The sequence below is a fragment of the Carassius auratus genome, chromosome 42 (genome assembly GCF_003368295.1).
Source record: "Carassius auratus strain Wakin chromosome 42, ASM336829v1, whole genome shotgun sequence".
NCBI classification, from domain to species: domain Eukaryota; kingdom Metazoa; phylum Chordata; class Actinopteri; order Cypriniformes; family Cyprinidae; genus Carassius; species Carassius auratus.
This window is the reverse complement of record NC_039284.1, coordinates 18012222-18039479: the sequence shown is the minus strand read 5'-3', so window position 1 is coordinate 18039479 and position 27258 is coordinate 18012222. Positions and strand designations below refer to the sequence as shown.

The 27258-nt window shown below is 35.6% G+C and overlaps 2 protein-coding genes and 1 pseudogene across 2 annotated transcripts; 1 reads left to right on the top strand and 2 right to left on the bottom strand.

Moving 5' to 3' along the window:
* Window positions 1-772: 772 nt before the first annotated feature.
* On the bottom strand, window positions 773-4877 carry LOC113060949 (proteasome subunit alpha type-6-like). Its single transcript, XM_026230215.1, has 7 exons — window positions 4697-4877; window positions 4037-4131; window positions 3763-3844; window positions 3494-3649; window positions 2350-2528; window positions 2159-2253; window positions 773-964 (listed from the first exon to the last, which is right to left on the bottom strand). Exons 1-7 carry the CDS (start codon window positions 4770-4772, stop codon window positions 907-909), a joined length of 741 nt encoding a protein of 246 aa, XP_026086000.1. The 5' UTR covers window positions 4773-4877; the 3' UTR covers window positions 773-906.
* A 1219-nt stretch (window positions 4878-6096) lies between these two features.
* Window positions 6097-20729, bottom strand: LOC113060946 (mitochondrial ribonuclease P catalytic subunit-like). The gene is given in 8 exon segments (XM_026230214.1): window positions 6097-6291; window positions 6388-6583; window positions 8209-8357; window positions 11456-11563; window positions 19776-19908; window positions 20001-20048; window positions 20151-20579; window positions 20581-20729. Coding segments are annotated over 8 exon segments (1317 nt in total). The 5' UTR covers window positions 20703-20729; the 3' UTR covers window positions 6097-6159.
* An 833-nt stretch (window positions 20730-21562) lies between these two features.
* LOC113060948 (serine/threonine-protein phosphatase 2A regulatory subunit B'' subunit gamma-like) lies at window positions 21563-27088 on the top strand (annotated as a pseudogene).
* The last annotated feature ends 170 nt before the right edge of the window (window positions 27089-27258 follow it).

The following is a 27258-nucleotide window of genomic DNA, read 5'->3' as shown; positions in this document are numbered from 1 at the left end:
AAAGATCCATGCAAATGATGTAGTCATAGCACTTGCTTTCTCAGCCCTGAGGAGTCGGGTTAGGACAAGCAGGGCTCTTGACAGCTCCTGTAACTGCAGGAGAATACTCATATGATTCAGCCAGATCCGAGAAATGACAGCAGGCCGACACTTGGAAAATCCGTCTGTTTTTTTTTGTCATCTATGAAGTGCAGAGCACTACAGCTATGCAAATACTGTGTCTGGAGGGGATTGTTAAGTGAGAGTTTAGGAAATGCTAGTTACATCTTTAAGAGAGTGTGAAAAAAGCAGACAGGTGCTGACTTACACCGCTTCCCATAAGTGAAGGAGACTGTGAGATTCTTCCTGGTGACTGAAAAAATGTAATGTATTGTAAAAAGCAGGAAACTGATTCAGGCAGTAACCCATTTCCTCATAAAGGAGACAATATGTAATATAATACGGTGACTCAGAAGATAAAGTTTCATTAATTTAATTGTAACAGCAGTTTGAAGAGCTTCATGTATGTGTGTGTGTGTGTGTACATATATTATGGGGTTCAGTTTGAGACTGTTGTTAATCTTAGAAGTAAAATCCCATTTAAAGTCCTTAAAAGTTTTACGATATTGAAAAAACTAAAAAAATTGGGAAACAAAGAAAGGTAACAATGTAAATTATTAAGAAATTTCTTATGTAATTTGTAAATGCATTTTTTTATTTTTTATACCAGAGAGAAACATTTTCACTGCACATAATTCTCACTGAATTCAAAAGAAAGAACCGAACACACTGCTTTCCAAAACTTTTTTTTTTATTGTACTGTTACAAGAAAAAGCTAAATAAACAGCAAAAAAACATCAGTTGACCTGAATATTGATGATGTGATTGTAATTCTCGGACTTTTATTTGTCACAGGGTACAATCTTCTCAATCCCGTTCAGTTAGGGCCATGAGGTGGGTGTCAATCTCCGACTCTGACAAAATTCTGAAAAATATAGAAATATACAGAACTACAAAATGAAATTTTTTATAAATGTACTCATTCATTTTACACAAAAAAATGACAACAAAAGGTTAAATGACCTAGTGGTTTGAAATACAGAGAATACTGTTAAAAAAATTTGAGGTGGTAACACTTTCTATGAAGCCTGTATTTATAATACATTATAAAAGTATTCTTAAGGCATTTATAATGAATGCATAATGCATAACAACAGTTTTAATGCATTATAATATTTACTTATTTGTGCACTTATAAATAATAACAACCTTTTTTTTTTTTTAAACAGCCATAAGATCAGATATCTGATCAGATGAACGTGTAATTTAATTTGGCACATTTGATTTGAACTATATTTGTTGTAATATCAGTAAGATACTGTTCAGATCTTTTAAATAAACAAATAATGTCAAGATATGACACTTATAATCCATTATAAATTAAGTGGATTTAAATAAATAAGCATACTCATAAAAGTTATAACCACAAATAAGTACGTTTTATAATGTATTATAACTGTCGTTTGATGAAACAACATACGTTTATTTTATAATGCATTACACATTCATTATAGTGCCTTAAGAATACCATTATAATGTGTTATAAAAATGGGATTTTGTTCAAATGTTTTTGAGGGAAGTAACTTATATTTTAAAGTGTAATTTTATTCCTGTGATGCAAAGCTGAATTTTCAGCATCATTACTTCAGTCTTCAGTGTCACATGATCTTCAGAAATCATTCTAATATTCTGATTTGGTGGCTTGTGAAAAAATTATATTATCAATGATGTAAACAGGTGTGCTGCCTCATATTTTTCCTGAAACCATGATACAATTCTTTCAGGATTCTTTGATGAATAGAAAGATTAAAAGAGCAGCATTTATTTGAAATGAAAATATTTTATAACGTTATAAATGCCTTTACTGTCACTTATGATCAAATTAATCTGCCCTTGCTTATAAATGTCCACATAACAAATTCTTACTGACTCCAAACATTTGAACGGTGATGTCGATATGAAAGTACAGTCTAGAAGTTCTGGTGACTGCTAGTGCCTAGTGGGGATTTTTCAGTGTTTATAGAGTATGGTTGGGTTGTTGACACACAGGACATATGTAAATGTTATGTAGTGATATGAAAATATTACATCCTGCTCATTTTGAAATTTCCAAATTCACCTGAACTTGGGCTCCTCTGTGGTAACGACCCCGATCTCCAGCTCTGAAGGCTTGAAGTCGATGGCCAGAACGGTAGTCAGGCAACTTATTGCAGTCTGTGGGGATGAAAAGTGCACACACAAAAAACTCCATGTGAGAGGATTTAACTTCAAAAAAGGGTATTAATTCCATTCAGGGTGAATATATCATACCTCTACTGTTTGGTCAAAATTCCAATCCAATTTCTTCTTTGCCTTTTTCTCCAGGAAGCTTGTTGCTTCTGTTTGTTTCACCCCAGCAGCAGTGGCCTTGAAGCCGCAGTAATAACCTGCAGGATCACATTTATAGACCTGCGGCCCCAGCTCCTCATCCACGCCAATCACAATCATACCTGACAGAACAATACACAATATTGACAACGATGTCTTATGAAGATGATATAATGATGTAGCAATAACATTCCTTAATTTGGAATTCTGATATGTACAGACAAAGTGTGCATATTTTTTTTGAATGCTTAATAGGAAGTATACAAGCAGAGAACAGTACATTTGATACTGCATCGCACAATACAGTGACCTGATATTAGAGATTTTCAAGAAACATCTCTTCGTATGTTGATATGCTTAATATTTTTGTGGAAAACTGGGCTCAGGATTCTTTGGTGAATAGAAACGTCAAAAGAACATTTATTTGAAAGAAGATCTTTACTGTCACTGTTGATCAATTTAATGCATCCTTGGCAAATTAAAATATTGATTTCTTAAAAAATAAATAAAAATCTTACTGACCTCAAACATTTGAATGGTAGTGTATGTAGAGAGCATGACAGTAGTGGTGTCTGGTTGCACCAAGTGGGGATTTTTACAGATTATGATTTGGTGGTTGACACACAGGACATATGTAAATAAATATATGTAAATTATATGTAATGATATGTAAATGTTATATTGCACAATGTAATGCATTAGTCTTTATATTAGATATTCTAGTCTCATCTATTAAAAGTTTGAGTGTTTTACACACACACACACACACACACACACACGCGCACACACACACGTGTCTACAAGTCTATTGTTTCCTGTAGAGCTGCTTTTGAAGTAATTTAATAATTGATGAACTTTGCATGCTACTGAACTGAACTTAAATCAACATTGAACTAACTTAAGCTAAATATTGAAACTATTTGTCTTCTGTAGAGTTTTGTAATTGGGTTTCTTAAATGATGAACTTAATGAAATGATGATTTTTTTTCCTGTTTATTTATGTGTAGTTGAATATTGCATTAACCTCTATACATATAAATGTGACTTGATTCCATTCCTTCCGCCCTCAATCAGAGCACATACTTACAGCAGCCCAGTGGCCTCATCTCTGCGTTCTGTGTGTACACCTGTGAGATGTCTGCAATGCGCTTGCACAGCATGTCTACTGGGATCTCATAGCCGTATTTATACTTCCAGTTAGCAGCTTCATATCGCGCCCTCTGCACCTGCGACCTGCTGTCAGCTTCAAAGAGAAACATAATACATCACATGTGGTGTAAAACAATACATAGTTTTACATTTCACCATTCAAAACAGCCGTAGCTGGAGAGTTGCTGTGTGCATAGAAGAGTTTACCTGTCATGCCTGACATCACACAGCCAATATTCTCTGTTATTCTGAATAAATGAGTGACAGTGGATTCATCCAAAAGCTTATCCTGAGCAATCAAAAGAGGAAAACGCAATAAGAGCACATAATACTGCTTCACAGTCACTGAAATGTTTCTGCATAGTTAAAATGTTAATTTGGAACAAGTAGCAGTTAAATTAAATAAAAATTCAGTCTTTATTTAACAGTGTGGTTGACAAAAAAAAAACAAAAAAACAAAAAACAGTCAAAACAAACTTACTGGAACTTTCTTTTGAGTAATAACAACGGCACAGTCTTTCCCTCTAACAGCTACTGATGTAAGACCTCCCTGATTAATGGCCTTAAATGCATATTCTGTCGAAAATAAAATTAACATGTTAACTATGATCATTATTGTTCATAAAATTGTAACCGACTCAGTTTTGACATCCAAATATTATATCATTTTATTAATGGTATTTCATTAATATATCAGAAAATATGTAACCAGACATAAAATACTTTACAATTATGTTATTGTATTATATATATGCATGCAATACAGATTATATCGATCAAAATAATTCAGAAAATGTAATGACGGATGATCTGCTCAAGTGAAACGTAAACAAAACTGAATAAATATCTGCATTCATAATATTAATAACTATAAACATGAAACCGACAGAGCTTTTATCTATATCTATACATATTAGATTTATAGATTACTCTGTCTTGTAACTTTAACCTAAAACTGAAACATAAACATATGAACGTGTTCCGAAATCTTTTTGTTGCCATCCGTTTCAATCAAAGAAATGTTTAGTGTGTCCATAAACACATTCGTCTGAGCCAGAGAAAGGGCATAATGGTCCTGGTGCAAAATGACTGGGCATTTATTCTCTCGGTTTAACAAATACACACTTTCATCGATACGCACCGACTTGATAGAGTCTCCCCTCAGGAGAAAAGATGGTGATGTGTCGATCAAACCCCGCGCTCGAGCCTCGGGACATAATGCGAGAGATTTACTGTTTAATATAAAATTTTGTAAACAGATCTGACCACACTGCTCTGTTGTACACCGGAAATTATAGCACCGGCTCCAACATTCACATCCGGGTGAGATGACGCGTTGCCATTGCGTGAGAAGCACCGTAAAAAAGCTCTTCAATTTATTTGGGATTTCGCTGATGCTTATATAATACAAACCTTCTGCAAAAAATAAAATATTTTTTTAAAGCAGGTCATTATATAGTTTTAGTATAATTTTACTAAATTCATATATTTAATTTTATAAGTAATTAAATTTAAATCGAATTATTCACATTAATGTTTATTAACTGATTACATTTTTTATGGTAAGGTATACATTTCCAAATCCAAATATTGCCCCTTAATAGAGTAGTTAATTTCTATCATGAGTGTATTTTCATAAGGGAGTGTAAACCTTCTGTTTCAAAATGCAGAATTGGTTCAGTCAGTCTTCGAAATGGTATACAAAACAAGCATTTGTCCAAAGAGATAGTTTATGAGTGTTTTCAGGTCTGCTGATGTAGGGAAGACAAACACTTGAATCATTTTGGTGATTCATGTGGTGTATGGACAAACAGTTATATAAATGATATGTAGATAACAATATGTGGGAAGTTGTGGCCTAATGGTTAGAGGGTTAGACTCCCAATCGAAGGGTTGTGGGTTCTAGTCTCGGGCCGGATGGAATTGTGGGTGGGGGGAGTGCATGTACAGTTCTATCTCCACCTTCAATACCACGACTTAGGTGCCCTTGAGCAAGGCATCGAACCCCCAACTGCTCCTGGGTGCCGCAGCATAAATGGCTGCCCACTGCTCTGGGTGTGTGCTCACAGTGTGTGTGTGTGTTCACTGCTCTGTGTGTGTGCATTTCGGATGGGTTAAATGCAGAGCACAAATTCTGAGTATGGGTCACCATACTTGGCTGAATGTCACTTTCACTTTCTCACTTTTTTTTTTTTTTTTTTAGATCTTTCCAAAACTAGAATAAGTAAAGAGCACCAAAGAGCACATTCTATTGAGGTTTATAATTTGCCACCACTTGACAGTTATGAAAAACACCTGAAAACACAAACTGTCAGTTAAAATCTGCCTTTATAATATAGCTGAACCTTGCCTTAATGTTTGCCATTGACTTAAAACCTACATGGCTAACCTGTACTAGTGAACGTTAAAGATTTCTGCAAATGCACTTTAGACACACAGCCTTATAGTTCTAAATTTGGGCCTTTTTTTTTTTACAGGATTATAAAAGAAGCAGTCAATATATATATATATATAGACAAGAGGTAGAAGAGACACAATTGGACATTTTGCAAAGTATTATTTATTTCACATTTCTCAGCCAGCACAGTAGTAGTAACTCCAGCCTCAATGTCCTGGAGTGAGGCAGAGCCATTTCTGAGGAACTTCATACGTGGCTCTATCTGCTCTATTCACATCATAAGGAATGTGCCAGGAGCCACCAGATGTCTGAACGATGGTGTCATAAGCTGAGATCCTCTGAAAAACACAGCAAAGCCAACAGTCATCATAATGAGGGTTTCAGTCCTTAAGAGTAATCTTGTTTGCAAAAGATCTCTCCATTTCTAAACCTACCTGAAATTGAACTATTTTTCCTGGGACGTAATGACTGATCACCAATTGATGGCCACGTTGCCACTTGAAGAAGAGGCATCTGGTTGCACTGTCTGGCAAGCAGGCTTTGTGATCTCTCATCAGATCACGACTAAGAAAGTTGCAGTGAACGCCAGAGTGCAAAGCAGCATACAGCAGAAACGGGTCATCCTCAGATCTGTGGCAGCCATCCAAGAAAAACAGTGCACTCTATCAAAAATACCATTCATGATAGGTGAATGGAATCATTATGAGTTTATATTGAAGGAAAGTGATCGATACATACTTCACTAACAATTTTGAATTTTGCAACTGACACATAACACAATTAAGCCTCTATAACTATAGGAAGCATCTCTGTACATCATTTTATACACACACACACAAACACACACACACACACACACAATCTCTCTCTCTCTCTCTCTCTCTTTCTACTGGTCTCAAAGGTTAGGATTTTTTAAATGTTTTAGAAAGAAGTCTCTACAGAATAAAATAGAGTAACAGTAGAAGCATTAATATTGTGAAATATTATTAAAATGTAAAAGAACATCTGTTTGCGTTTGAATATATTTCAGTTGTAATATATGACTGCAATTTCAAAGCTAAATTTTCAGCATCATTACTCCAGTCTTCAGTGTCACATGATCCTTCAGAAATCATTCTAATATGCTGAATATTATCAATTATTGGTGTTCAGTTATTAATGATGCAAAATTATTTTATTTTCTTGTCTTTCATATTCTTATTAAAAAAAACCACCAACCTGGCTATGCGTTCTGTACTAGACTGAGACTTGACATGGTATACTGTTGTTCTCTTGTTGATCTGATTGCTTCTATTCTTCTCATTTGTTAGTCGCTTTGGATAAAAGCGTCTGCTAAACGATTAAATGTAAATGTAATGGTTCTTATTATTATAATGGTTCTTATTAACAATCTTAAAACCTGTTTTTGCCACTTAATATTTTTGTGAAAACCTTGATAATTCATTTCAGGATTCTCTGTATACAAAGTTCAGTCAACCGATTAATTAAATGCATACTGAATAAAAGTATTGATTTCTTTTCTTTCTTACTCATCTCAAACATGGTGAATGGTGATCATGATTTCCACCAAATATTACACTGATTTCTGAAGGATCATGTGACACTAAAGAGTGGTGTAATGATGCTGAAAATTCAGCTTTGCATCACAGAAGTAATTTCCATTTTAAAATATATTCAAATAGAAAACAGTTCTTTTATTTTGAAATAATATTTCACAATATGACCGTTTCTACGGTAGTTTTGATCAGATAAATGGTCAGCATTTTACATGAAAATGTTTTTCTGAACAGTGTAACACATGCAAAGTTATGCTGCTAAACTAATATATGATACTCTAACTCAAAATTACATTTAAATTGAATATAAATTTATCCATTTAGCAGACACTTTTATCCAAAGCGACTTAACAGTGCATTCAGGCTATACATTTTTACCTATCATGTGTGCCTGGGGAATCGAACCCCCAACCCCAACGCAATGCTCTACCAATTGAGCTACAGGAACACTAAAATAAAAATATATTCTAGATTGAACTATTTTCATGCACACCAATCCTGGATGAGTTGTTTACTGAGCTTGTTGCAGTGCATTATGGGATTGCTGCCTCCACAAAACACAGAATTTAACTGACAAAGTCAGAATAATCATGTCACAAATGTTTTGGAACTTAGTGTCCATGATCCTGTGGAGGCAGCTCACTAGGTTTTGGAACAGTGTGGGCAGTACGTGATTAAAGAAAGGGGGGTCATACTAACATGTTCTCGGTGAAGAAACAGTGGGCTTTCTGCTTGATTTTGACCATGTTTTGTCTGTCCCAGTTCCAGGAAGGTTGAAGCATGTGCTTTCTGCCAAGGACCAGGATGTTCAGCCCCTGCTGTTGTAGCTCTGATACGACTGCCAGCAACTGCAGAGATAATTCACACTCTCAGTGACCTTTTACCATTTCTATTTAGATATTAAATATGAACGAGGCCATTCATAATTTTTGAATCATGAATGAGAGACCTCAGTTCATTCAGCATGTTCTCTATGAAGTGAGCTGTAGCGCATTACTTTTTTTGGAGGAATTTCCCTTGGCATTACAGATTTATTTGGGACTTTAGCAGGTCATCTGGAGGGAAATTATTCTTGCTCACATTGTTTTAACCTACTTTTGTACCACCCACTCACTCACAAACCATGATGGGGGGGGGGGTTTCCTGATTACACAGGAAGTTGTTTTTCCAATACCCACCATACAAAGTGAAGACATTAAAGGTTACAACCATGTGCTAAAAATATCCAACGTTCTTTGTATGTAGATTTTCAGATTTAACACCCCATATACTTGCATATACATAACTATTCATGAGATAGGCCTAATTATTTTAAATGTAGTGTGTTTGTGTTTGTAAATTTGTTTGTCTTACTCTTATTTACAGGAGTTATTGATTAGATTTTTTTATTCACCATTAGTACACAAGCTATAGAAAATTATTCAGAATAATTTTTAATATTTAATACATAATAAAATATTATTTCATTACAAAATATATAGCAATATTATTTTAAATAAAGGTTACTTTTCCAAAAAAAAACAAAAAAAGAGATATAATTCATACATCGACTAACAATCACTTTGGAACCAGTTGATTAAAAAATATGCAATTAGTAAAAATACATGTACTAGAGTTAAACTGTATATATCTTAGTTTAGTTATAATAATGGTATATATATATATACGTACATGTGCTTTTTCAATTATTTTTCAAATATATATATACATAAAAATGCACGCATGTATCATTTTTTGTATTTTTTTATTGCATTACCCAACTGCTTTGTATTTACCTTCTAATTATATTTCTTACTCAAATTTAGATTACCGTAATGTTATCTACAGTTTGAATATGCAAAGTCAGTCCCAGTGAATTCCAGTTTATCTTGTATCCCTCATTTTGCTATTTCAGACATGAGGAAGTGCTAAATGTGAATTGCAGGTGTGTTCATCTTCTGCTAATTCATGATAAGGAAGTGAACGGTGAGCCACAGATGGGCTGTTTTACTCTGGAAAGCACCGTAGACAATATAGTGCCATGTCTCACAATCCAAACGTAACATCTGCCTCCAGTCTCCTTTGCTTAAGAATTTCTAAAGATATGCACTTCCTTCCAGCATGTTAGTTTAGTCAATTTACAGTAACTTTCTTGCATAGAGTCTGATAACTTAGCCTGTAAACAAACCATATAGGCCTACTTTGGCAACAAGTTCGCTTAGGCCTTCATTTTCACACCCTGCACAGACTGTGTGCAGACAAAACCGGTTAATACTAGCATTTCAATGAATGTGCCAGTTAGCGAGGAAGTGGGGTAAATGTTGCCACCAAAAATAAACTTGACCACAAAATGCACATGTCTGACTTTAAATACATGGTTAGTCATAGCAAAATGAGTGTAAAATCCCCTGCCTGCATGTTCAGTTGCCATGGGTTGCATCTGTGGTGTTAATAATGTGTGACATGCAGATGGACACCAAGTATGAGTGGGTAGAAAGAAAAAGGATCTGACTGAAGGTCGAGAGTTTGTGTTCCATCATAATTTGTGGTTTAATGTCAAGAGTATTAGGTCTTCTCATATCTGTTGAAGTTAGACACTGCTGGAAAAAACATTGCTTTTTTTATGCACTGGTCTAGTTTTTGATTTTAGTCTATTTTGCTTCCATAACTTGTCTTCTTTCAGTCTAGTGGAAAGAAAGCATGTTAAATACACAGTGTTAGTTTTATTGCACTTTATCTTTTTATGCCAGTAGATTTCAATGACTGTATAATACACACTGTGTTTAGAGGCTGTTTTCTCCGAAGGAGTTATGCACCAAGCCAGAAATCTCAACTTCAGTAGCACTTATTTACACCAACCTTACTAGTTGTATTTCTATCTACAGTATATTATGAAGGTTTTGTTCCTGCACCATTCTCCTGATTTATATTATACATTTTATTTCTAAAAACATGGTGAAAACTGATTTTTTTTTCTAGCCGTTGACAATATTTTCTGACTTATAGAATGATAAAAAACAGATATCCAAATATCCACTCAGAAGTCAACAAACTGAAACGGAAATCTTTTGAAAATCAGTATCTAGAGATAATTCACCGCAAAATTTAAATTCTTAAATTATACCCTCAAGTTGTTCCAAACCTGTGCGTTTCAAAAGAAGATATTTTGAAGAATCTTGGTAACCAAACAGTTGACGGTAGCCATTGACTTCCATAGTATGGATAAAAATATTATGGAAGTCAATGGCTACCGGCAATTTCTCGGTCACTAACATTATTAAAATATCTTTGTTCAACAGATGAAAGAAACTCATATAGGTTTGGAAAAAGTGGAGGGTGACTAAATGATGACAGAATAAAATTTTTTGGGTGAGCTGTCCCTTTAATGTGTCTCATATGGTCCTCGTGTGTCACTGAAAGTCATTGGTTTTTGATGAATGGGTGGTTGAAGCTGAGATGGGTGGGTGTTGGTATTTGTTGGCAAAAAAAAGCCTTTAATTACTAAGGATGATAACCAAATGTAAAGCCACTTCTGTCTGGGACTGACACCATCTCGTAGGTGGGCCGATGTGTAACACATTCTGTGTAAAGTTACATGGACATTGAACTTTCCCTAATTTTTTGTTTGAGTAACTGTAGGTTTCATGGGTTTGGGGTGTCTTTGAGGTTGGAAACTATGAGAAATTGGGGCTGTTTCCTAAACTTGTTCTGCTGTGTTAAAAGCAACCCAGGCTTAGCATCACCCCCTGGTGGAACTAATTTCTTTTTTTTTTTTTTACTTTAGAATGCCAGCTAGTTGAATACTCAATCATGAAGGTAAACAAACACAAGTATGCCTATTTTTTTCCACCGTTAGAGCTTTCAATCAGAGTAGGTTGACCATCTAGCCTGATCAGTGATTCAATAGGTCACAGACAAACCAGCCCTGTCTTGGAACGCCCAAGCATTGAAGTTACCAACAACTCACCGTCTCAGAGTGCGTGGCCTTTGGTGTTGTGTTAGCTACATTAAGGCCGTCAATGACAATATCAAAGGGGGGTCTCTGCTTCACAAAACTCTTAAAGCTTTTAAGCTCCTGTACAGAACACAAATTATTGGTTAATATCAAAATCATGACTATTTACAGCTTACAGTTGTGATCTAGATACACAGACAAACACTGCAATATTTCCATGTTGTTTGTTCTGAGGCTAAAACTAGTCACAGTTTCAATTTCTTCAACAAGAGGAACATATGGTTTGCTGGATGTATGGGGGCTTCTATATACAGTTCCTCACTTTGGTGTTGTTCAGCACATTGCACAAGAGAAAAGCAACCGGTGTTGCACAAGACAGAGGACAACAGAAAACCTTTATACCGAATTGAAAACAGTACCAATCAGGACAGACGTAATATCAAACCAGTCTTGTTGTTGTTAACTTCTACAACCATTAATAATCATTAAAATATCTGAAATAAAATGTAATTATTAGATGATAAACTTACACTTAAATGGAAATGAAAAATGTTGCCTGGACAACAAACTAAAATAAATACATTATAAGCACATTTAGTAACCTTTAAACAAGTAAATTTAAGCTGAATTACTAAACTTACAACTAAGTTTAAAAATTAATAAAATACGAATAAAAATACTAAAATAAAATAAATATCAATAATATATATATATATATATATATATATATATATATATATATATATATATTATATTATATTACAAATATAAATATTATACAATATTATAAATATTATTAAATATTATAAATATATACAAATATTAAAAGCACATAAAATGACTAAAAATATTAAAAATAAAAGTTAATAAAATATTAATAAATGCTATAACAGTATATATAAAATCAGAGGAGGATTACATCCAGATTTTAACTTTCTCACATTACAGCTGAGGAATCGACTGTTAGATAAACAATCACTATTTTTGCATTTCCGTTCGGTGATGCTAGTGGGACCAAAAATACACATTTCACCTTTAAACTCAAGATTGTTTCTGGAAAATCACGAGTGAGTGACATTTATAGCAAGCACATATATCGTTGTAAGAGATCCTGCCTGAAACTAATGAAACTCTACATATCAGATTAAGCGAAGAGAGATTAAGAGAGTTATGTGCAGTCATGAATGTACTGGAAGTATAGGAGCAAAGCATGCAACCATGAGATAAAGCATTGTGTTCACAGATAGTCTGACAAGTTCTTGCCAAGAACTCAACATACTATCTGTCAGAGCATTGTACAAAAACAACTTTATTGTCTACCGATTCTATGAATTCATCCCAGGACAGTTAAAAAAAGGTGTTTGTCCGATTTATCTTATAGGCATTTGTTACAGGCATATGATAGAGCTTCAGACTAAACTTGACCACACCTGGCTCACCTTCAAAAGCGTGATCAGGTTATGTTTAGCTGAATAACACAAAAGCATAAGGGCCCCTTGAATAACAGGGCCAAAAAAAGCTAGAACTTCCTTCTTCTTTGTTGTCGTTTAACAAGAGGTTGAAATGCCTCCCGAATTGTCCCTGGTACAACATGTAAACAAAACAAGGGAATTTCCAGCTGGACTGGGGCCAAGTCACTCCCTCACCTGTCTGTCCTTGGGACGCAGAGCTGAAAACGGCTTTTGATTTATTAGCTTCATAGTAAATTGCGTTTGCAAAGTCATGCACACTCATGCCTAGAGCTCACCAGAGGTGAACAAAGTACACAAATACTTTGTAAGTAAAAGTACTAGCCATACATAAAGAAGCCAATAGATTTAGAATATATATATATACATTAGAAAAAAAATAATCAAGTCACAACATCTAACTACTGGGGTGCCTCAGGGCTCAGTTCTTGGACCACTTCTCTTCTCTGTCTACATGGCATCATTAGGTTCTGTCATTCAGAATCATGGCTTTTCATACCACTGCTATGCTGTTGACACTCAACTCTACCTCTCATACCATCCTGATGATCCGACGGTAGCTACTTGCATCTCAGCTTGTCTAACAGACATTTCTTGCTGGATGATGGACCATCACCTTCAACTCAACCTTGCCAAGACAGAACTGCATGTGATTCCAGCAAACCCATTGTTTCATCACGATTTCACCATCCAGTTAGGCACATCAACCACAACTCCTTCAAAAACAGCCAGAAGCCTTGGAATTATGATTGATGATCGGCTGATTTTCTCAAACCACATTGATAAAACTGTCCGATCCTGCAGATTTGCTTTATTCAACATCAAGAAGATCAGATCCTTTATTTCGGAACATGCTGCACAACTCCTTGTTTAAGCTCTTGTTTTGTCCAGGCTGGACTAATTGCAATGCTCTCTTGGCAGGTCTTCCAGCCAGTTCTATCAAACCTTTACAATTAATCCAGATGTTCCCTCTTGGTTGAATGACTACCGCAACTCAATCCTCCCCAACTGAGTCCTTAGCCATCTTCAAGAATCGGCTTAAAACCCAAGGCCTCTAACACCAGCTTGCTCTATTCTTTTTCTATTTTCTTTTTTTATTATATTATTTAAAAGCCCTTGCTACGTGTACTGTGTTAACCTAACTGAGACTTGTTATAGCACATACAGTATTGTTCAAAATAATAGCAGTACAATGTGACTAACCAGAATAATCAATGTTTTTAGTATATTTTTTATTGCTACGTGGCAAACAAGTTACCAGTAGGTTCAGTAGATTCTCAGAAAACAAATGAGACCCATCATTCATGATATGCACGCTCTTAAGGCTGTGCAATTGGGCAATTAGTTGAAAGGGGTGTGTTCAAAAAAATAGCAGTGTCTACCTTTGACTGTACAAACTCAAAACTATTTTGTACAAACATTTTTTTGTTTCTGGGATTTAGCAATCCTGTGAATCACTAAACTAATATTTAGTTGTATGACCACAGTTTTTTAAAACTGCTTGACATCTGTGTGGCATGGAGTCAACCAACTTGTGGCACCTCTCAGCTGTTATTCCACTCCATGATTCTTTAACAACATTCCACAATTCATTCACATTTCTTGGTTTTGCTTCAGAAACAGCATTTTTGATATCACCCCACAAGTTCTCAATTGGATTAAGGTCTGGAGATTGGGCTGGCCACTCCATAACATTAATTTTGTTGGTTTGGAACCAAGACTTTGCCCGTTTACTAGTGTGTTTTGGGTCATTGTCTTGTTGAAACAACCATTTCAAGGGCATATCCTCTTCAGCATAGGGCAACATGACCTCTTCAAGTATTTTAACATATGCAAACTGATCCATGATCCCTGGTATGCGATAAATAGGCCCAACACCATAGTAGGAGAAACATGCCCATATCATGATGCTTGCACCTCCATGCTTCACTGTCTTCACTGTGTACTGTGGCTTGAATTCAGAGTTTGGGGGTCGTCTCACAAACTGCCTGTGGCCCTTGGACCCAAAAAGAACAATTTTACTCTCATCAGTCCACAAAATGTTCCTCCATTTGTCTTTAGGCCAGTTGATGTGTTCTTTGGCAAATTGTAACCTCTTCTGCACATGCCTTTTTTTTAACAGAGGGACTTTGCGGGGGATTCTTGAAAATAGATTAGCTTCACACAGACGTCTTCTAACTGTCACAGTACTTACAGGTAACTCCAGACTGTCTTTGATCATCCTGGAGGTGATCATTGGCTGAGCCTTTGCCATTCTGGTTATTCTTCTATCCATTTTGATGGTTGTCTTCCGTTTTCTTCCACGTCTCTCTGGTTTTGCTCTCCATTTTAAGGCATTGGAGATCATTTTAGCTGAACAGCCTATCATTTTTTGCACCTCTTTATAGGTTTTCCCCTCTTTAATCAACTTTTTAATCAAAGTACGCTGTTCTTCTGAACAATGTCTTGAACGACCCATTTTCCTCAGCTTTCAAATGCATGTTCAACAAGTGTTGGCTTCATCCTTAAATAGGGGCCACCTGATTCACACCCGTTTCTTCACAAAATTGATGACCTCAGTGATTGAATGCCACACTGCTATTTTTTTGAACACACCCCTTTCAACTAATTCAACTAATTGCCCAATTGCACAGCCTTAAGAGCGTGCATATCATGAATGCTGGGTCTCATTTGTTTTCTGAGAATCTACTGAACCTACTGGTAACTTGTTTGCCACGTAGCAATAAAAAAATATACGAAAAACCTTGATTATTCTGGTTAGTCACATTGTACTGCTATTATTTTGAACAATACTGTATATCATTGCTCTTTTTGTTGTTTTTAAAGGCTTCCACTGTCCTCATCTGTAAGTCGCTTTGGATAAAGCGTCTGCTAAATGAATAAATGTACAATGTAAATGTAAATAGATATATGAAAGCATAAAAAATATACATGAAAACTAGAAATGTCGCCTTGGCAACTTATGGAAAAAAAAGTACAAAAATATATAACTAAAACTATAACAAAAATAGTACGATTTTTACATTTTGAAATTATTTTCATTCAGAAATTTCTGTAGATTACACAAATAATTATAAAGAAATGGCTAGTGACATTGAATTAAACATCAAACTGAAGTAAAAAAAACTGGAATGGTATTTAAAACTCAAGAAAAACAAAATAAAAATCTTTTGGCGTATAAATAATAACAAACAATGAACCAGATCTATCTAATTCACAAATGATCATTCGGTGGAATCCATAAACCAGTTTAACAGGCAGTTTAAACAGATTCAAAATGAATGATTCATCTCAAATCAGACATCACTTGTTATTTAAATTGTATTCAATTTTAAATAATGAGCAGTAATACATTTCTTCTCAAATATACTGGAGTAAAGAAAAAAATTTTTTTGCACTGAAATGCAACCAAGGTAAGTTTTTCCAAAGTTAAAATTCTCCAATAAATTAAAGACATTTAAATAATGAAGTTTAGTTTAAGCATTGTTTTGATCAAACTGCGAACTCTGTAAGCTCTTCCTCAAAGCTGAGGACACAACAACAATGTGGTGAAGTAAAGTCCAACAACTAATACACAATCCTCTGTTTAGTACACACAAAGCTGAGCTTGTCAAAACCAGATGTATTCCTGGACTGTCAGGTGGCTGGAACCCGGCGCTTTCAGTTCTGCCCGAAGCGTGAGAATTTTTCCTTCCAAAATTCCAATTTCCACTAATATGCAAAAACAGAAGATTGTGACCCACATGTGAAAACAAGCCCTTAAAAAAGAATGCATGCAGCTATTTTGCAAGCTAAAAATCCTGTTAAGTGTGTGTTAAGCAGCACGTCTGTGGGTGAGAGGATGCATGACTGGGGGAGGGGTGAGTGCCACGGACAGCGAGAGGGGGGAAGGGGAGCTGGATATTTGGGGAATTCCTTTCTGGTTTTGGTGGGGGTTAGCAGTTGGTGAGTTGTGAGTTGAGCTGTTCAGACTAAGAGTTGTTATAAAATCTTGCAACATTGGGTAGGGTTAGCACTCTCAGCATAGGACTACAAAATTAATCCTAACATACAATTTATCTTGGTTTTATCTATGTGATAATGTATGCAATGAGATGCTGACAAAGATCTAGAACTGTAAGTGCAGTTCTATTGTTTTTGTTTCGTTCCACACCCTCTAATGGCCATGGAGAGGTTATGTTGAGTGGGAACAGGAACACCGGGGATTCCCCGATGGTGTTGAGAGGTCACGTGTGTGTGTGTGTGTGTGTGGTACCAGCTGGTCATGCAGAACTCTGTGTACCTACAAAATGGGTGTGTCGGGAATATGCACATTCAAAACAAGTTTAATCCTGGTGTGATGGTAATCACATTCTAGTATTTTCATTTGGAATATGCACAATGGCCCATGACAATCAAAACACGCTCCTTCAGCCTTGAGTTTTTATTAACTCAATGTACAATTGCAAGCTTTTTCTTAAATTATTATAACAAATAACAGCATTTGGTAAATCTTCAAAAGAACCTGCTCAGTTTTGTTCAAAGCATGCATGAAATACCAATAGAATTAAAGGCAGCCAAATTGACAGAGAACAAAGAAAATAGATGAATAAGAGTACGTGTAAAGCACACCGTGCCCCCGCGGCAGACTGCAAGTCCTGTACTTTTCCTTATTACAAGCTTGAAGTTTCTGAAACGGGAAAAACAGGCTCCCCCAAGCTCAAGCTTGACCTAAAAAAATCCAGGCCACTGAATGTAAGGAGGCTAAAAAACCCCAGCTTTTTTTGCTAAATTGTTTGACAGTATTTCACTTGGATCTTTCAATGTGTTAATAACAATAATTGTGTAGACTATTAACTGTACGACTTGGGCACTTTTAAACTCCACTGACAAAATAAAGTATTACAAAGGTTTTATATATATAAACACACACACATAAAAACACACACATTAAATATTTGTACTTTAAAAAATTATACATAATTTTCAAATATGCACCAAAATGACATTATATTTCAAATAAATACTGTTCTTAAATTAGAAAACGGTTATTTTAAAATAATATTTTTTCCTTTTTGTAATAATACTTGAAACTTACATATAGATTGTGGATTAATGTTTTTTTTTTCATGTTTAAAAGTACAAATATTCCATGTAATCTCACACTTATTGTGAGGTCATGTATAATAACTGTGCAAGATTTTAAAGTGGTTATTTAAAACATTTGGAAGTTGTTTTGATGAAGTATAGCATGTCACAAAGCAGGACACACTTGTCATTGCTTGGCATGTCATGTTAACCGCCCAAAAAGAAGCACATTTTTTCCATCAAAGGCAAAATGATTGTCTAGGGGTTGTTAAATGCTTCTGCAGAGTTTTGACTGGGGGTGTTTTAACCGTCTTGATCTGGTTTCACTTCATAAAGCACTGCTGCAGCAATGGGGGGCTGGAGCCCATGCAGCGCTGCAGACAGACAGGCTGGGACTTTCCAGGGTCAATAATGTGAGAGGCTTTTGAGGGCTGAAATGTGAAAGCCCATTGTGTTGCATTTTACAACAGCTAAAGGCACTTAAGCAGTACACATGTCTCAGCATCAATCATGTGCACGACCAAATAAGCGATCGTTTATGGCTATACTGAGTGCTTTGTTTTTCCAAGATGTTCTGTGTGAAAATGTCCCTTTCTGAGACAGTGCTTGGAAACTGAATGGGTTTTCCAATGCGTGAGAACGGTGTTTGCAAACAAACACGACGGTTCTCTCTGGGAAATGGAATTTCAGAGGAATTGCTTGCCTTGTGACCTTGTGTCTTCGGTTGGACTGGGTTCGTGAGCTTTCTAAACAAGGGACCCGGCAGACGCATGAAGGAACATGTGTTGGAAAGCCCCTGCATCATATCTAAATGCGGAAACTAGACAGGATCACATGCTTTTGACATCTATAGACCCCACAGCCTGAAAAAAGCAGCCCTCCAGACAACAACATCATCTAATTCAGGGGCAGACTCCATTTATGACGGAGATCAAAACTGCATGGAACATCTTCTAATTCTGGAAAGCTACCCAACTTTGCCTATCGAGTGGCTGCAGCCTATTTGGTGCAACACAAAATGTAGCTTTAGTTTTTAGTCCATGTGTCCTTATTGTTTTATAATTTTCAATGAGAAAGTAATCTAAAAGCATCAAAAATCAAGTAACATGTTTAACATCTATAACATATGTTACATGTATAACATGTTTACTCTGTCATGTAGAAAAGAGAATATAGGGTGCATAGGACACTTTCGCCATCTAGTGGAGTCAAACGGAACTATATAAGTCCTGGCTAAAACTTCGACCTTCAAATCCTTTAGATAACGGTGAATTTCATAAAAACACTTTTCCAGAATATGAAAAATATCAAAATATCTTGCATAAAGATTAAACCCATTTTAATACCATTAAGATTATTTGTAACATGATTTTAATGAGAATTTAATATGCTAATACATTTTAATTAATACATGCTATTCACATGCATTAAAATATCTAATGAATTAAGACATATTTCACAATTTAAAAAAATTATTGCCCCCCCCCAACACCATTAATTATGAGACTGGAACGCTTGCATTTTTTTTTTTTCATTTTATTCTTACTTTTTAAAAAATATTTATATTTAGCTTAAATTTATTTTCACATTTATTTTTATTTTAGTTTTAGTGATTTTAGTACTTGAATTTAAGATTATTTATTTCAGTTAGTTGCCAAGGCCATTTCTAATTTTTAAGTTTATGTTTATATTCTAATATTTATGTTCAACTAGTTAACTTCAACAACACTGGTGTAAAATCTATTTTTATCTATCTATCTATCTATCTATCTATAGACTCAAATGTACAGACAGACCTCTGGGGTGGTTTTCTTGAAGACGTCACTTCCTTCTATCACTTTCTTCATCACTTTGACCTTCAGCTCACCATACTCTTCCTCAGTCAGCTGAATGGATTCAAGTGATGCCTTGCAGTTCTTGGACTCTCCACTAAATCACAAGATATTGCCACATCAATGATCTAATTAAGAAAAGTCTTTATTGACAATATATTTGAATAAAACAGAAAATAGCAAGTGTACCTGGGGACCACGTATGAGAACTTCCCACTCCATTTCTGATCCGGTAAACTGCACAGATGAAAAAAAAAAAGGTAAACAGTATTTACATTTTTTTTTTTTATAAAAACAACAATATTTGAATATGTTTGCATTCTCATATTTTACATTTACCTCTCAAACCAAGCTTTGATAGTTTGAATCAGCGGCTCCTCTGGGTAGATCTGATTATCTCTCATATATGAGAGAACAGAAAAGAGCTTGTCCTCCTGTCCATGCTGAGTGATGCCGCTCTGAAACAGACACTGCCAGGTGTCCTGATTAGGAACGAGACCCAGTTCCAGAAGCTCATCGTAAAGCATCCAGCTGGTCTCGGTGTCACCGTGAAGCACCGCCCCCGTGATGGCATCACTATAGTTACGAGGAGATGGCAGGAGGGCCTTTTTCATCCCCTCCAACACCTCAAGCGCCTCCCTGCAGCGTTCAGTTTGACTGAGACCTTTAATAAACATGGACGAGGCTCCAGTGTCAAGAGTCTTAAAGCATGTTCTCATGATGTCGTATGTTTCAAACACCTCCGAGTGGTGGCCACCCGTGATACAGTGTGAGGTACCTCAAAAGGAGTTCGTAAGAAAGGGTGCCTTTGTCCTGAACCACGTAGGCCAAGAGAGACTTGGCGATGTCGACGTCTGCATTAGCCGCCAGCAGTCCTTCCATCATTTGCATCTCAAAGCGATCAGGTTTGGAGGAACTCTCTTTGAATTTCGCCCATTCGGATGCGGACAGCGGATGATCAGGAAGAGAAACTTTCACAGATCCTCTGCCTCTGGATGGTGTATTATCTTATAGCTCTTCTGTATCCACCCCATTTCTCTTTTTCATATATTCAGCAGTTCTTCTGGCCGTTCCAGCATCAAATACTGAATTTGGGAATGCAGGCCTTTTTCTGGCAGTGAACACTTTTTCTTTGGCAACTCGGCCGTGTGCTTGTTTATCTCCTTTTGTGCTGTAACATTGTGTGTGTGGATTTATGATACACCTGACAGCATGCAAAATGTTTTGTTGTGGTAAACAAGCCAAATCGGGCTTGAGACACAAGGGGTTGACAACCCATGATGTACACAGACGCTTAAAACAAATCATAGACTTTGACACAACAAGAGATCCCATTTCTCTACCAATCCGCTTTACTTTTCAGGTGCTTTATGTCAAACGTATAATAAATGACTTATTCTGTCTCAAAATCTCATTGCTTTGTGAATTAAGGTCGGTTTTACTGTTCATCACACATAGAGTAAGACACACTAACTTTATGAAGTTATATTTAATAGTATTTGTATCTACAATAGAATAGATACAAATCATATTCAGTAAATTATATTCTAAAGAAATTGCCTTTTGTCTTTAGTTCCTTAGACCCAAGATAGCTCATAAATTTCTTTGAAACGCAAATCTGTTAATACAATCTTCAGTTATTTAAACAAGAGCATCTACCTTACATGATCTGGACAGAAGTACATGCGAAGAGCCCTTTCCTGTGCAGTCGCACTTCACTGACGTCACGCATGCGCCTTTAGGTCAGAGATGTAAACAGTTCGTCTACCGCCTAGGCTACTCAAACATAATAACATTGTTTAAGAATTAGTCTTAATTTAGTTAAAGTTAGTATAAAATATATAAAGTTTATAATGGCAAACGATAAAACCGCACATTGGAAAGAATTACTGCGGAAAAGACTCGCCACTGCGAAACAAGGTAATATGAATGTTAGCTAATCAGGTGCTTTAGAGATTCATTTCGAGATCAAGTAGCAATGTTTTAAATTCCACTAAATGTATACATTTGTAAATGAATCTCCGAATCAACTTGTTTAATCACGCTAGAAGGATTTGAAGTCGCTTAAGAAAATGTACCGTGGTTTTACCATGGTAAACATTGTATTTAGTGGAAATGTTTAAATATAAGTATATATTTATTTATAAATATAGTCAAAATGAATTTAATTTACTTTACTATACTAAATATTTTATATTTTGGGACTTAGTTACAACACATACAGTTTGTTGTGTAGAAACTATAGTAACCCTTTTCTATTCCTGTTATACAAAATATGTTGAAAAATTAATATGATTGTGCTGTAATTTATGGAAGTACTTCTAAAGGGTATACCAGACTTTCACAAATATATTTTGGTCAAGTTTAGACAATAAAATTTGACTTTATAAATGTAGTTATTTATTGGTTTAATTATAATATTGTGATTAAATGAAACCTTGGCTATTATAAATTCCATTTGTAAAATCATAGTAAAATTTTTTTAAAGTGTAACTTAAACCCATAGTATTTTATATGATATATTATATATATATATATATATATATAAGACATAAATGATAAATGATGGAGACATTTATTGCGTAGTAGGAATGACCCTGGTAACAAGGAGCCATCCATGGTTTTGCTAATGATTATTTGATTTTACTATGAATAGTAAAATTTGGAAGAGGTTTGTACAGTGTGAATAATCATAATTTGTGTAAAAAAAATCTTTATTTGCCACAGATGGCAGGACAGAGGAGGAGAAGAAAGCAGAGGAAACTGAATTGTTTACTAAGTACTACACTGAATGGAAAAGAGGTGAAAAAGGAGAAGATGGCTCATTTAAAACACATCCCACGCTTCTACTACAGGGTGAGTTGATCACACTTTAATCTGTAATGAGAATACGGTGTTATCATATTTATTTGATAAAAAATACAGTAAAAATAGTGATATTGTGAAATATATTGCAATCCAAATATTTTGGTGGGGAAGTCGTGGCCTAATGGTTAGAGAGTAGGACTCCCAATCGAAAGCTTGGGAGTTCTAGTCTCGGGCCGGCCAGGAATTGTGGGTGGGGGGAGTGCATGTACAGTTCTCTCTCCACCTTCAATACCACGTCTTAGGTGCCCTTGAGCAAGGCATCGAACCCCCAACTGCTCCCCGGGCGCCGCAGGATAAATGGCTGCCCGATGCTCCGTGTGTGTGCACTTCAGATGGGTTAAATGCAGAGCACAAATTCTGATTGTCACGTCACTTTTTAAAAGAACTTCAATCATTGCAGTTTCAATGCTGCTTCAAAGGGCTTCAAAGCTGAGGAGTAAGGTTTTTATCTAGTGAAACAATCTGTCATTTTTCTGTGTTAGCTCTTCGTCTGTGTACTCTGGTCCAAAAAGGTAATGTGAAAAAAACTCCTTGTCATTTTGTCTTTGACTTTTGTTTTGTAAAGGGCATTTTTTATTTTTTTTTTTTAAACCAACACTGGGTTGGTACTTCCACTTTCCAACTTTCCAACGTGATTATGTAATGCGTGAAGTCCCAGCTAGTGCAAGATGAGCATATGTGGATAAAAAGGACAGAAATCTTTTTTCGATTGGCTAGATAAGACCCTTATTCCTTGGATGGGTAAGTGCAGAACTCTTTGAAGCTGCATTGAGAAAGCAAATTTGGACCTATAAAAATATTGGTCCCCATTCTAATCAATTATATGGATTAAAATCCTGGAATGTTTTCCTTAAAAACCTTAATTTTTTGTGACTGAAGAAAGAAAGACTCTAACAGCTTGGATGACATGGGGGTTGGTAAGTTATCAGGAAATGTTTATTCTGGAATTGAACTAATACTTTAATATGCACCCTTGCTTAAATAGAAGTATTCTTTTTGTTTTTGTTTTTTAAAAGAAATAAATTTTTTGAAACTTCTGAACATATTGCCTTCTTAATCTTACCTCCCCAATATTTCATATCAGCTTCCTGCAGAAGATGAAGTCTTGCTGCAGAAACTCAGAGAAGAATCGAGGGCAGTGTTTCTCCAGAGGAAAAGCCGGGAACTACTGGACAATGAAGAGTTGCAGGTAAGAGCATTTTTTTTTGGCCTGTGTCCCAATCTAAACATTCATTATCTGCTTTAGTTTAGTTACTAAATATGTTCTGTGTTTGTATTCCCTCTTCTAAATGTTTTTTCATTCTTTCCTACAGAACCTTTGGTTTCTTCTCGATAAGCATCAAGTGCCGCCCACAACTGGTGACGAGGCCATGATCAGTTATGAGAGTTTCCTAAAGGTTGGAGAAAAAGCAGGCGCCAAATGCAAGTAAGTGCATCATAAAGAAGTGTATAGTGATCAATTAGCTTCACTCAAAACGTATGATGGGCTGATAACTGTATTCTAAATCGATTTAATTCGTATATGGACAGTGCTCATGACTCACTGAGATGTTTCATTACACCCCATCAGGCTTTTCTTCACTGCCAGAATCTATGCCAAACTGCTTCATAATGATCCATACGGGAGAATATCAATAATGCAGTTTTTCAACTATGTCATGAGAAAAGGTAGTTATGAATTTTGTGCTTATCTCATGATGTCAGTTTATTAAGCGTTCTTTTTACTGAATCTTGACACAGTAATACAGATGTGTAGATGAATCCTGTTCATCTGCGTTTCTTCTCTGGCAGTGTGGCTGCACCAAACCAGGATTGGTTTGAGTCTTTATGATGTAGCAGGTCAGGGTTACCTCCGAGAGTCTGTAAGTTTACCCCCTGAAAAACCGTAGAAATCACAGTATCTGCTTAGAAGTAGAGCTGTATTGTTTAACATAAATGCTTTTTTTCTGCAGGATTTGGAGAACTACATTCTAGAGTTAATTCCTACACTCCCCCAACTTGATGGCTTGGAGAAATCCTTCTACTCATTTTTGTTTGCACTGCCGTTCGCAAGTTCTTCTTCTTCCTTGATCCTCTACATACTGGTAATTCTCCTGTGGTCGTTTTTTACAATTTGTCTTTTGATTTAAGTCAGAGCACCTGTAAACATTATTTAGATTTTACCCTTTGGAAAAACTGGAATGAAAAGAAGCATTCTAATGTTTTTTTACATGTTCCGCAGGGAAGATAAAAATTCAGGACATCCTAGCTTGCAGTTTCTTGGATGATTTACTTGAGGTAGTGTATGGATTCTCGCTCAAGTGAACCTATCTATAAAATATCTGGTATACACTACTTTTAAAAAGTTTGAATGTTTTTGAAAGAATTATACTCGCCAACGTTAGTATTTCGGTGATGCAAAGCTGAATTTTCAGCATCATTACCTCTTCAGTATCACATGATCCTGCCCAAGAAATATTTCTTTATTTTATTAATGTTAAAAACAGTTGTGGTGCTTTGTATTTTTATGGAAACTTTGATATATTTTGTCACAATTCTTTGATTAATAGGAAGTTCAAAAGAAACAGAATCTGCACATTATGCTAATCAGATGTATTCACTTATAGCTTCGAGACGAGGAGCTGTCTAAGGAAAGTCAGGAGTCCAACTGGTTCTCTGCACCTTCTGCTCTTCGGGGTTTATGGTATGCCTGCAAAATACACTTAATCACTGTTATGTAAGTTAAATCTCATGTGTTAATCATCATATGTCCTTTTTTACAGGTCAGTACCTCAACCTGGATAAGGACCATAACGGGAATGCTCAGTAAGGAAGAGCTGTCTCGCTATGGCACAGGAACACTAACTGGTGTTTTCCTAGACCGGGTCTACCAGGAATGCTTAACCTACGACGGCGAAATGGTATAACATTCTGACTTAATTAATGATTTACATTACATTAAGAGTTGATGGGAGAAAATCTCTTGAAAAAAATGTAGTCTGCTGTCAAAATTATAGTTTTGTTGGCAGGGAGAACTGAGTTCAAGTCCTGTTTCCAGATATACTTGAACAAGACTGTTCAAATGTTTGGGGGTTGGTAAGATTTAAAAAAGAAAAAAGAAAAGTCTCTCATGCTCACCAAGGCTGCATTTATTTGATTAAAAAATGCAAGTAAAATTGTTAGATATTATTAAAATATAATATAGCTGTTTCTACTTTAATATATTTTAAAATGTAATTAAATTTCCTGTGATGGCAGTGCTGAATTTTCAGCAGCCTTGATTTGGTTATCAAGAAACATTTCTTATTATCATCAATGTTGAAAACATTTGCGCTGCTTAGAAATTTAATAAAAATTTTTAATAAATAAAAAAATCAAACTGACCCCAAACTTTTAAACCGTAGTGTACTTTTACTTTGCAACATTACATTTTTTTTTTGTGAATATTATGTTACTCTGGAAAACGACTACAGCCAAGTAGACATTTGTCCCTAAAAAACAGAGATACAATATTCTTATATATGGATTCCTACATGATTCCATCAAAATTTTCAGTATCTAAAAACGTAATATTTTTTTCAACACCACCATTTAGACGTATACATATCTAGACTTCGTGCTGGCTCTAGAGAACAGGAAAGAGCCAGCGGCCCTCCAGTATATTTTCAAACTGCTGGACATGGAAAACAAAGGCTATCTCAATGTATTTGCCCTCAACTACTTCTTCAGGGTAAGGAAACGTTTTTGAAATCAAGCAAAAATATTTGTTGGCTTTTATGTTTTTTATATATTTATAACAAGCAAAAACTAACTTATTCATCTGGGATATCAGTCCATTCAGGAACAAATGAAAATACATGGGCAGGAGCCAGTTTCCTTCCAGGATGTTAAGGTGAATGGCCTTTATATAATAATAATAAAGCAATCTATCAACAAGTAGGGAGCAGGGCGTTTTGGGTCATTAAATGGAAATCAAATGTTTGTGTATACAGGATGAAATCTTTGACATGGTGAAGCCTAAAGATCCTTATAAGATCACACTACAGGACCTGGTGAACAGCGGTCAGGGTGATACTGTCTCTAGTATCCTCATCGACCTCAATGGCTTCTGGACTTACGAGAACAGAGAGGTGCTGGTGGCTAATGACACTGACAGCAACACAGCTGATTTAGATGACACATGACATCACAGTCTGTTGCCAAATCAAGTTCTGCTTTTGGACCAATTGTGCTACTCTGAATGAGGAAAAAAACGTTAGAAAGAGGAATACACAGAATAGTTCAGGTCTGTGTTGAATTGTTTATTAAGTAATATTATATCCAAAACAAACTGTATTTTTTCACCGACATTATAGAACGGTATGTGTGTTTTCACCAACATAATACAAAATTATTGTACACAAATAAATTATACACTATTCAAAATGAAATCCTTTTTTTGTGTCAGCGGGGTAGACAAATTGAACTCCATTCTCATGGGTAAAGCGCACATTTACATACACACTAAAAATAATATGTCCACATAAAAAGAATATTTGGTTAGAAAAATAACTTTCTGAATGTTTCAGCTCTTGACTTATGAAAGAGGGAATATTCCCAT

Excerpts from the sequence above, each read along its gene's own strand:
- LOC113060949 (XM_026230215.1), bottom strand. The coding sequence starts at position 4,772 with ATGTCCCGAGGCTCGAGCGCGGGGTTTGATCGACACATCACCATCTTT. Across the intron at positions 2,254-2,349 it reads ATTTTGACCAAACAGTAGAG|ACTGCAATAAGTTGCCTGAC; the intron begins GTATGATATATT and ends TCATCCCCACAG. Across the intron at positions 965-2,158 it reads ACAGAGGAGCCCAAGTTCAG|AATTTTGTCAGAGTCGGAGA; the intron begins GTGAATTTGGAA and ends TATATTTTTCAG.